Source organism: Malaclemys terrapin, chromosome 8, assembly GCF_027887155.1.
Source record: "Malaclemys terrapin pileata isolate rMalTer1 chromosome 8, rMalTer1.hap1, whole genome shotgun sequence".
Classification (NCBI taxonomy): Eukaryota; Metazoa; Chordata; order Testudines; family Emydidae; genus Malaclemys; species Malaclemys terrapin.
In genome coordinates, this window is record NC_071512.1 from 7,657,957 (window position 1) to 7,670,530 (window position 12,574).

Here is a 12,574-nt window from a genome sequence, read left to right on the forward strand (position 1 = left end):
CAGGGCATGTCTCGGCTGGGCTCCCTCAGGACCCACTTGCCTAGAGGGGCCCAGCCAAGCCCCCCCATGCTGTTTCCCCGCAACTGGCTGAGACTGGCCAGGCTTCTGCACCAGTCCCAGGCAGCTAAGCTCCGGAGAGACAGGCAAGACCCCACAGGTGGTAGGAAGCAGAGACTGCCCGGAGCTGGAGGTGCACTGGGGTCCGGCCAGGGGGCAGAGAGGAGCCGGCTGGTGGGGCCAAGAGGCAAAGAGGAGCCCTTGGCCAGCTGGTGGGCAGGCTGAGAGGAGCAAGTGGTGGCAGCAGGGGAGCCAGCAGGTTGGTGGGGTCTTGGACCATAGTGCAAGCGGAGCAGGACGGGGCCCCTTCTGAGCATGGCCCGGGTCCATGGCACCACTGTAAACCTGGGACTGGCCCTAAGCTATTGCAACAAGCAACACACATGCTGAAACTCCATCCTAATCCTTCGCCCAGAGAGTGGGGAACATTGTTGCATGTAATATAACTTCATCTTATTCCCATCCCTCCATCAGAAGGGTAGTTAGGGCGGTCTGTAAACACAAGCAAACAACTTGTGGCCCTGAACGTCTAATGACGACAAGATCTTCCAGTGGGTCTGAAGAGAAACCCCATGCCCTGGGTAACCCTGTGGTAGGGTTGCTTGGGTTTCCACAATTAATACCTGTTTAGCAAACTTAGGAGAGAAACAGCCAAGTGAAATAACTTTCAAGTATCAGGGGGTAGCTGTATTACTCTGTATCCACAAAAACAACAAGGAGTCCGGTGGCATCTTAAAGATTAACAGATTTATTTGGGCATAAACTTTTGTGGGTAAGATGCATATGAAGAAAAAAAAAACGGTGAAAGCTTATGCCCAAATAAATCGGTTAGTCTTTAAGGTGCCACCTGACTCCTTGCTGTTTAAGTGAAATAACTGGCACTCTGCCTAACTTGAAGGGATCCCCTCCACAGCCTCCTGTCCCCCCTGCTCCACTATCCAATTGCCTCTTGTCCTTCCCAATGGGGATTCTCTCTAGGGCCTTCTGCCCCCTAGCACTATTCCCCTCAAGTGGGACCCTCATAACCCCTGCCCCCAACACTATCCTCCCCCAGTGGAACGCCCATGGGCCCCCCACCCCCAACATTATTCCCCTAAGTGGGACCCCCATATCTTCTGCTCCCCAGCACTCTGCCCCTATGGGAGCTCTCCCATTACCTCCTGCCCCCTCATTATGTTTTCCCCATTACCTCCTGTTTGCCTTCCCCTGTGGCCTGCTCCTCCCCCCAGGGCCTCTTGGCCCCACAGCCCCTAAGCTGACTGAGGTCACGGGCATGGCCCCAGGCCGAGTCCCCAAAGACCATCCCCACCCCGTTATCCCCACTGACTTCTCACCCTCTCCAGCGCTGCCAGAGAAACAGCTCCCCCGCGTCCCCCAAATAGAGACCATTGATTGGGCGACGGAGGCCCATCATTAACTCCCTCTCCAAACCAATCAGGGTGCAAGGCCCACAAACAGCGCCTCCAATTGGCTGCACGTTCAGACAGGCCCCTCGCACGCTCCCATTGGGTGCGAGAGCCTTCGCTACCTGTCCACCTCGCTCCTCATTGGCTCGAAAGGGAGGCACGAGGGCCCTGAGAGACGGGATATAGAAACCGCCCAAAGGAGCGCTCGGGCCGGGAACTGTCGCGAGCTAGCATAGAGCGAACTGGAAAGATGCGGCAGGGGGCAGCCGCCATCTTAGACGGGGCTGCTGGTACGTGTGAGGGAAGCCTGCCCCTCCCCCTCCATCCCAGTAAGCCACTCAGTGCAGGTCACGCGACCATTCACAGCTCGACCTGTAGCGAAAAACCCGCCCGCTGCGCGGCTCGGTTCCCATGCGGGGGGGCGCTGAAACCCCCCATCCCTCCATTAACTCCCCCTCATGCGGTGGGTGCGTGGGAGGGCGCTGCCTATCCCCATTAGCCCTTCCTGCTCGGGGGGGGGGGCTGCCTACCCCTCTCTCCCATTAGTCCTCCCTCTCTTACGTAGTGTGTGTGGGGATTGTGCCTATCCCCACTAAGCCCCTTCCTTGTCCAGTGAGAGTGGGGGCGCTGCCTACTCCCATCTCTCCTCTTAGTCCTCCTGATTTCAAGGGGGGTGTTGCCTGCACCGCCATTAAGTCCCCTCCCACACCTGATTCATGTGGGAGCGGTACCTACCTGCCACATCCCGACTTCCAGCAGTGACACCTCATTCCCAGGAGCGTGCACCTGCCTATCTGCTGCCGTCTCCCTCCTTCACTCCCCAGCCAGCAACACCCCTGCTCGTGACAGCGTGGACAAAACAAACTCACATGGGGTACTTTGGGATAACAAATATCACAGTGATGAGAAGGATTATTGTTTATGCCACCCCTAAAATGCTCAGAGGTAAACACAAATCTAAAAATAGGAAATCCATTTAAGGCATCAACAACCAGATCCATCTCAGCTCACATGAGCAACTCTTATTATTATTACCATTGAAATAACACATACATGCTGATGAATCACAACACACTTCTTCCCAACAGACAGCACAATGTATGCATGCAAATTCCTCAAAATCACACTCAAACGCACATGCTGAACTCTGATGTGAGATGTTTTTAGGTAACAGATTTTGGATATATATGATTAATCTTGCTGAGATTGCAGGTAAACTTGTGTGTTTGTGAGAGATTTTTAGGAACCTGATAGTGTCTGGTTGCACAATAGAAGTGAAAAGAAAGTTGATTGTGGAGGTGAGGAATTAATGGCTTTGTTTAGGTGTTATGTTTCAGCAGTAATTCATTTATATTGAAGTTGTTGGGATAGTTTCCTGGATCTGAGTTTGTATTGAAAGGAAATATACTTTTGCAACTGTAACTCTTAAGACCTGGTGTACATCCAAAATTACATTAGTTTAGTTAACTAAATCCATTTAAAATTACACTTTTAAGGTGGTGCAATTTTGTGCATGGGCACTTTTAAATAGGTTTAAACCTGACATGTTGGCTGAGTTGCACCTGTAACTTAATGCAAATTAAACAAATAATTTTTGACTGATATAAACTGATATAAAAGTGTCTGTGTTGGGATTTGCAACAATTTAACTAAATTGTTTTTTTTTAATTATTTAAGTTAAACTGGTGCAGCTTCTGTGTTTAGACAAACCTCCAGTTAATATTTGTGTGTGTGTGTATATACACACTATAAAAATTATATTTAAAGGAACATGAAAGTTGCAAAGTCAAGCATGCAAGAGCTAAGAAATGCCAGAAATAAAGTTGACCCTCTTATGCATATGCATTGTGATACAGGCCAGTTATATTACATGATCACACACTATTGTTTCCTCAGGACCTCTGCCTTATTCAGTGCACAGGCCAGATGGTGCTCACTGAATGAGCAGCTATTCAATATTTTGTTTTAGCCTCATTGTGTGGTCCTGTGCCTTGTTTACTACACATCATTCAAACTCTTCTGTGAATACAGAATTAGTTTCCTCACAGGCATTCTATAATACTCATCACTATAGTATTGGCAGGGCCAGATTAATGCATAGGCAAACTAGGCCCAGATTCATGGGGGAGCCCAAAATGGGGTCAAATTTGCAACCTGGCAAATTTATACCACTCAGGGCAGGTCTAAACTACAACGCTATGCGCTGAGAGTGATCCACTGGCGGTTGATTTAGAAGGTCTAGTAAAGACATGCCAAATCAACTGCAGATCGCTCTGCAGTCAACCCCTGTACTCTACCCCCGATGAGAAGAGTAAGGTAAGTCAACAGGAGAAAATCTTCCGTCGACCCCCTGCAGTATCTCGACCTAAGGTACATCAACTCCAGCTACGTGAATAACGTAGGTCGACTTACCGCGGTAGTGTAGACATAGCCTCAGGTTTGGCCCAGCTACCTCTCCATCATGATGGAGGGGGGAGCCAGGCCAAATTTGAGTGAGTGGCGTTGAGACCCCCTTCCCTAGGTTGCGATGCTACTCAGATTGGGCTTGGCTGCTCCACTGTCATGGTGAGCAGTGCCCCAAGCAGCCAGAGGATAAGCAGATGCTCCTGGTAGATCCACAGCATTGCCAGCCTGGCCATGGGGAATGTACTGTACAGCTGCTTGTTGCTATTCATGTTATAAGGTAAGGACCCAGAAGTGCATGTTTGCCTATGGCCAAGTAATGGTTTAATCTGATCCTAGGTATCAGAATGCTTCACAGACAAGGAATAGTCAGTTGCACACATACAAAATGGGAAATGATTGCCTAGGAAGGAGTACTGCAGAAAGAGATCTGGGGGTCATAATGAATCACAATCACAAGCTAAATATTAGTCAACAATGTAACACTATTGCAAAAAAAAGAAAAAAAAATATTCTGAGATATATTAGCAGGACATGAAAAGTAATTCTGCTCTACTCTGCGCTGATTAGGCCTCAGCTGGAGTATTGCGTCCAATTCTGGGTGCCACATTTCAGGAAAGATGTGGACAAATTGGAGAAAATCTAGAGAAGAGCAACAAAAATGATTAAAGGTCTAGAAACCATGACCTATGAGGGAAGATTGAAAAAAATTGGGTTGGTTTAGTCTGGAGAAAAGATGACAGGACATAAAATTTGCAAGTACATAAAAGGTTGTTGCAAGGAGGAGGGAGAAAAATTGTTCTCCTTAACCTCTGAGGAAAGGACAAGAAGCAATGGACTTAAATTGCAGCAAAGAGCAGTTTAAGTTGGACATTAGGAAAAATTTCATAACTGTCAGGGTAGTTAAGCACTGGAATAAATTGCCTAGGGTGGTTATGGAATCTCCATCACTGGAGATTTTTAAGAGCAGATTAGACCTGTCAGGGTTGGTCTAGATAATACTTAGTCCTGCCATGAGTGCAGGGGACTGGACTAGATGACCTCTTGAGGTCCCGTCCCGTCCAGTCCTATGATTCTATGATCACCTCTGCGAAGCGAGGTGGTATTGTTATCCTCATTTCACAAACGGGGAGCTGAGGCCAAGAAAGAGTCCACTAATTTCGGGGCCCAATTTGAGATGCCTGATTTTTTTTAGAGTACTTAGTGAACGATAACATTTTATATGTTCAAACACAGTTCCCATTGACTTCAGTTGCACCTGTGAGTGCTCTGCACTTCTGCAGATCAGATCCCAGCATTTCAAGTTGGAAACCAAGAAAATGAGGGACACACAATTAGTGACCACCTTTGAAAAAATTTGATTGAAATGACTTGCCCAGCATCACATAGGAACTCCGTGGCAGAGGCAGGAGTAGAATCCAGTTATCCAGGACAACTTTCAATTGCCTTACCTATAAAAGCATAATTTCTCTTCTTGCAATCCCTTCCTCATTCACTACACACTGTGCAACTTGCTGCAACAAATGAAGCAGGGGACCTACAGACAAGTCTCCTTCGCTGCACACAACCCTGATTCCTCCCCAGAGCAGGTTCATGCTGTGCACTGAACAAGGCATGGATCCTGCTAAGACAGTCAGACTCCCTGCTGTCTCTCCCCCGCTCCCCCCTCCCAAAAAAAACAGAATGTCTGGCTCTTGTTCCCTTTGCATTGGATTCAGGCAGCTTCCTCCTCCTCTGCTTGGGTGACAACATGGGGGCATTGAGAGCACAGGAGAAACAGTCTCATGGAGGCTCTCCATATTTGTGTCTGGCACCACAGTAGCCATGAGAAGCAATTGGAGTGGAAATCCTGATCAGCCGTGCTGGCTTGGCTGTAGCATACTGTGTGCAGATAGAATCTTTGGATAATTTATCTGCCAAACTCTTACAAGTCTTTGACCATGTGTGAACTGTGATTTTTTTCAAAGGCTTGTAATTAATCAAGTTTGGGCAGTTTTTCAGGGGGACAGCAAAAAGTACATCCCTGACACCAGAATAAGGGCCAGATTTCAAGGCCTTGCTCCCACGGATGGGAGTGCTAGCGCTTCTCAGAGATTTGTAATATTTTTTTTTTAAAACATGGACTATAAGCTCCTGTTTTTCCCCTAATCATGTTCTCCAAAATGGATGAACCATTTTCACTTAAGTTCCTCCAGAATGTTTCAGCCTGAAGCAGAGACCTGGCATGGGAAATGTCAACCCAAATGGTTAAAGTTTGGCAAAGTTACAAGCAACTGAAAACAGACTTATAATGGGATGTGCTGGGCAATCTTAACTATAGGCAGTGCTACCAGCCCCATCTGTAATATGTATAGAGTGCCAGTTTGTATAGCACTGTAACAGAGAGAATGTACCAAAATAAACAGGAACCTGCCTGGAGTGACTAACAGAAGTTGGCCCAATAAAAGATACTCATCCAGCCTTGTCTCAAACTAAAAACACACAGGATAGCATGATTGGGTTACAGCCAGAATGGGGCATAGAATAATTTACATACACTACACATTTTTAGAGGTACTGATGAATTAATAGTTCTAGTTTTGTTTGAAGTTTTAAACTTGAGTTGTTTGAGTTACACTGGATAAGCAATAAAAAAAAAAATCCAACATAAAGGTATCCCATCCCCTTGTTTAGCGTAACAAAAGCAGCCAGAACAGATTTTGCTTCAGTCTTTTGTAGTCTCACTTTGAGTTTAGTCAAAGTGAAAAGTTTCTGACCAAAATATTTTTAAAAGTTTGGAATGACTGAGAAAGAGGGAGTTTAAGATGAAAGTACATTCCCTCACAACAATGTAATGAAACAAATAACTGCACAGCAATAGACCTCAGTCCCAAGGTGGGTTATCAAATGTTAGTTACACTGGAGTTGAGTAACATACCAGTAAACTTCTCTTTTTAGGACTTTATAAATAAACCCAAATACAGGTTGCAAGAGTAAATTTGACAATATTGTTCTTTGCACTTCTGAAGCATCAAAATATCTAGTCTATTGCCTCCTGCCCCTTCTGATCTAGCTATGAATGGCCCTGGAATCATTAAACAGATGGCCAAATTCAGAACTGGTGGAAGTGAGAAACTCCACTGGCTGAAGGTCACTGGAGGACAAACCTAAATGCTTAGTAGTTACTACAGTAAATTAATTACTGTGCTTTCTATTTATTTGCATGTTCTAAATATAAACAGGATGGTATCAAAAAGCAGACTATTTGCCTCACATCATAACAATGGAATTCACCTCTCACAATGAGCCAAGTAAGTAATTTGATGCAACTACAAAATACCCAGTTTACTAAACAAAACCAATAGATATCAAATTGTGTAAATTATGTATTTTAAGATCTACAATGGGACTTTTTTTTAAAAAGGAAACCAAAACTAGATAATAAGAGTAAATTACCAAAGAATCCCACAAAAGCAAGGAGTCCTAGAATTTAAGGTCAGAAGGGACCACCAGATCATCTTGTCTAATCTGTATATCACAGGCCACCAACACCCAAAATTAGACTGAAGTATTTACAGCCCACAGGAAACTAACCTATTATGTGCCCCAGGCAAACAGTAAGAGGGACTCAGGTGTACCAATTCCCAGGGCCTCTCAAAGGCAGGGAACTGATTCAGATATACCCAGATTATTTTGGCAAGTAGCCCACACCCCATGCAGCAGATTAAGGCAGCTCCCACCCCCCAAGGTCACTTTTCAAAGAAGGAAATCAGATTAATTATGGGACTGTCTACCTTTGGTAAAATCATGTTGTATAACATCTGTTTGCCTCCGTGAATTTAAATTATTATTTCCTTCACAATTGGCTCTAAAACCTTGTGTACTAAAATCAGATTAACTGGTTTGTAATTGCCTGGATCACTTCCCCCTCCCACTCCTTTCTTAAATATACATATGGCTTTAACTATTTTACAGACATATGGTAGTATCCTCAAATAGACAGAATTATTAAAAATCCTTGCTATCTGATTAGCAATCTCCTATGCCAATTATTTCAGTATTCTAGGTGCATTCAGCTCTGTTTTTCTTCAACCTCAGATATGGTAATATTTCTATACACTTTCCATATCCCAGTCCAGCCCTGGGGTTTTACGACAGACCCTAACACTATCCCAACAGAACCTCTTTCATGATCCTTCTCTAATGATTTTGACCCAAACAGATTCCTTTTGTTCATACCATCACTTTGTAGTTCTTTATAGTTTACCAGATCATTGATGTACAAAGCTACCCCCATCACCTTTACCTTTATTTCTGACTCTCCTAAACAGCATATATCCTTCAGTTCTTTTACTCCAATCATTAGTGCTATTTCACAATGTTTCTGTAGTCCCTATAATGTCTGGTTTGACCTTTGCACCAGTAATTCCAGTTCCTCCATTTTAATGGCAAGACTTATTGCATTCATATACAAGGATATGAGTTTCCTTCAGACCTCACCCAGTTTTCCAGCTGGAATTGCAGAAGCATTTAAAAATGTCACACATCTTTGTATATTGCCAAATCAATCATGGGCACTTGCTCCTCAGGCAGCAAATCTATGAAGATCTCCAATTTGAGTGTCGGAATTTTACAGGAGCTGTAGGGCTGCCATACTTCAATACTATGGAGGCATCCCTTTAATTTCATTACATTGCTCTCTAATAGTGGCATATACAATCTTAATAACTACACAAACATACAGCAATTCACTTAATATGGATGGGATCATACACAAAGGAATATATTTTATAGCTTTGATTGTTTATTTACAATCCTTTGTGCCTCTCAGAGGATCGCCACGTGCTTTACCAAGGTATGTGTGTAATATCACTATTATACAGATGGGGAAATTGAGGCATGGGGAGGTTAGAGGGACATTCAACTTTCAGTGTTTGTTATTTTTGCAAGTAAAATCTGATATTATTGAAAAACTAGAGGAAAATTCTAGTCTGTTTTTCAGTTTACTGTGCACTTGACAGCACTTTATGTATTCATGTTCACGGTTTCCCCTGTATAGTCAGTTCCCTCTGTGCACACTGAAAGGGAAGATAGTCAAAAAAGCTAAATGTGATTGTAAAGCTATAAAAACTGACAGTAACATAGGGGCAGCTGTACTGCCTGAAATCACTTAACTCCTATTTTGAAAATGATTAGATTTCAAGTTGATGTTTCTAAGTGACTTTTCCAGGGTTATGCGGGAATTCAGTCAGGAACACACTATACTCTGTGTGTGTGTGTGTGTGTGTGTCCAGATTTGGGAGCAGAGGAAATCATAATATGTGGCTCTCCCCTTCCCACTGGGAAAGTTGGTCGGCCACCTCTGCAGCACCATTCACTTCCCTTCCCCTCCACTAGACCTTGTGAAGGGTGCTCCACATACAGTGGGAAAGGCTGGAATGGTGGTGGTGGGTAAAATGGGGCAGGAATGCATATCATCTCCCATCTGGCCCTGTGGATTTATTCTTTTTCCCATGGAGTGCTCCTCTCAGTGGGGAAATCCCAGGGACCAAAAGGGGTGTAGAAGAGGCAAGAGTTGCTGCAGGAACATGCAACTGCCACTGAAATGGCCTTAGTCTTCTGCTGTCTCCCCTCCAGGAACTACAAGTGTTCTAGCCAGGCCATGCACCCTATACCACATGGGTTGGAGTGAGAGGGGCAAACTCACACTAAGCTCCTCCCCAATGGACTGATGCAGGGATGGGAAGGGGAATTCCACAAGAGGATTCTTGTGGACTTTTCCTTTTCTTGGAGGGTGCAATCTGAGTCCTGGTCTAGTGGCTTGATATTATGATGTACTGAAATTTATTTGCTGATTAGAACTAGACATTCAGTTATTAGTTTTCTACATGAAAAATCACTCCTGTGTTATATCTTCGTGGACATACTCAATGCTCTGTGTGTGTATCTTGTTGCTCCTACATAGAAACACATACCCTGCTATTCTTTTTTTGTAGAAGCTTCATTAGGCACCTATTGAAGTACAGTATGAGAAATGCCTTTGTTGTAAGACTCCCAGCTCCTGATCTTTGTGGAAGTAATTTAATATAACATGAAATCAAGCTACTTCAGAATATTTTAATCAGACCCAGTAACTTTTGCACTGTTCATTCCAGATCTCTCTCTCTCCTTGTCCCTCCTCCCACATTTCCTCTTCTGCTTTTCTCTTCCTTTTCACTTGTTTCCTTTTCTACCAATCCTTTCCTCTCCGGTTGTTTGTCAATAAAATGTTTGTCTTTAGGTGGGACCTGAACTGTGCTATGTCAGCTTACCTGGGGATAGAGCTTTCAGTAAGTACAATAAACCATGACACCGAATGATAGGGTAACCTCAGAATCTGATACCTCAATATAGAACTCCCCCATAAAAGAGGGGCCAGCCCCTTTAGAGGATGTAGACAGACCCTTCATGTCCTGTCTTTCTCCCCCATGCCTGGCACTATTTAGTCTCCTCCAAGTTGATGTTGCATTTAATCTGCAATGTTGGAAGACTTTTGTCTGGCATTTTTTGGAAGACTTACAAGACACACTTTAGCTAATGTATGCACAATACACACTACATAGAAGGTGACATCCTAACCCTGCCGAAATCAATGGCAAAACTCCCATAGACTTCAGTGGGGCCAGGATTACACCAATTAAGCAGATTTAAGCTCCTTAAAGGACATTCATAAATGTTTGCTAATAAACCATTCAGTTTCTCTTAAGAATCTTTTTCTACATTATAAATAATTTTAATATCTTGTTATTAGATATTACAACTCTTTATTGCACAATTGCTTCCTGATGTTTCATTACTATGTGTGTATCAGAGAGACTGTGAAAGTCATATTATTAGAAAACAATATAGATAAAAGTTTCCTTGTCCCAGTCAGCCCACCTATAAGTAAGGAAAGAGACCATATTAGATACTGATGCAGTCATGCTACATCTAAGCCAAACTTTTCTGGGAAACAGAAATAAAAATGTAATGCACAAAAATTAAAAGCCATCCTCCCCAAAATATCAAAAAGTTATCCTTTCCCTGATAATGTAAAAGTTTGCTGAGATTTGTTCTCTGGGTTCATAAGTACTTTGTAGAAATCATTACAGTACCTACAGGAGATAGTTTTTTAATAAATGCAAAGTAATAATAATGCATCTTTGACACTAAATCATGCTACTTGCAGGCTATAACTAACTTATTTGTACAGGGTACAAGAAAGTTTACTGAATAAACATAACCATACTTGTTTTTGCTGTGTTGTCATTGCTGACTGGTTTGGGCACGAGTCCTACCAAAGCTGCAGACTTCAGAGCGTTGCCATAGCTCACTGCTAAGTTTTCTGAAGCTTTCTTGGCCAGTGAAAAGATGGGAGCAGACCATCCTGATTCTTCAACAGTTTTCTCTCTCTCCTCATTTTTGAGCTCAGTTACATTAGGAATCAGGTTTCTGTCAATGATTTCAAAATCTTTCTGTTCCAGAGCAGATGCATTGCAACTCTCTCCTTCAGCCATCTTTAAAATGTCATATGACACTAGTCATGAGCAATCGAGTGAAGCAGAAACTCTCTGCCCTGTCTTCCAACTTGTAGTTGATAGGAGTTGTATAAAAAAAGTGTGCTCTGAGTGATTGTACAACAGCCGCTTGCATGAGCAAACGTGTCAGAGACAGAAACCTCTGTGATTGTGGACATTTTGCCTTGTATGCTTCAAATTATACACACAGCTATATATTTTCTGGTTACTGATTAATTACAACAAATGATATCCCTTTAGGTATTGTGTAGTGGATGTCCTTTTGTATTATTTCCAATTGTTATTTGTAGCAATCTGAAAAAACAAATGAATCCTCTGCATTTCTACACAATATTTTAAGTTAGCATTTTGCCAGAGTATATGAAAGTCACAGATTTTGCAGAATTTATAAACACACTCAACCTTTTGAGAGTGGATTGTCCTGCCTAAAACTGGACCATCATAACCTGGAGACGAGGGTTGATAGAGATTTATTATACTTTTTGAAAATGAAATATGCTCCTCTGCACTATCTACACTACAAAAATAACCATATTTAAGCAGAGTTGGGAAACATGGCTGCCTGTGTGGACAAAAAGGATATGTTATAATCATGTTGGGGAATCAACCAACCTGATCCTGGTTATAAAAAATGTAACCTTACCAGGTATCTATAGATTAACACAGGGTGCCTTAACATAGCTGTAACATACAGGTTTCTGTCCAGCAACTATATAGCTATTTAACATAGTTGGACTACAGCTTGTTTAAACTTGTATTAAGCATGGTTGGCTCACCTGTTTCTAAACTGGCTATTTTTGTTGGATAGACTTAGGAAATATTTTGTTTGGTGGAGGCTAAAAGGACAAGGAGGTAATTTGGGATATCTTGTTACCAACAAACTTGGTAGCAGAAGAAACATCTTTAGACTACAAGTCCCTCATCTTTTGTTTGTTTATATATAGTTTCTACTCAAATATTTTTATTTGATTGCAATACAGAGGTGCCAAACTGCAAGGAGAGTTACAGAAGTTCCCTTGAGAGAATGTATGTACAGCATACTTAATAGGTTTCAGAGTGATAGCCGTGTTAGTCTGTATCAACAAAAACAATGAGGAGTCCTTGTGGCACCTTAGAGACCAACAAATTTATTTGGGCATAAGCTTTCATGGGCTAGAACCCACCTCATCAGAT

The 12,574-nt window shown here is 43.0% G+C and overlaps 1 protein-coding gene across 3 annotated transcripts in view; it reads right to left on the reverse strand.

The window, feature by feature from the left end:
• Positions 1–11,380, reverse strand: part of RUFY1 (RUN and FYVE domain containing 1) — a 32,264-nt gene extending 20,884 nt beyond the window's left edge. Inside the window, exon 1 of one of the 3 annotated variants that reach the window (XM_054037726.1) lies at positions 11,113–11,380. In XM_054037726.1, the coding sequence (XP_053893701.1) occupies positions 11,113–11,380 (268 nt within the window). Of the gene's footprint in view, positions 1–1,391; positions 1,826–2,198; positions 2,300–11,112 lie in introns of those variants that run through there. The other 2 variants (XM_054037728.1, XM_054037727.1) reach the window with 2 other exon arrangements.
• Positions 11,381–12,574: the final 1,194 nt, after the last annotated feature.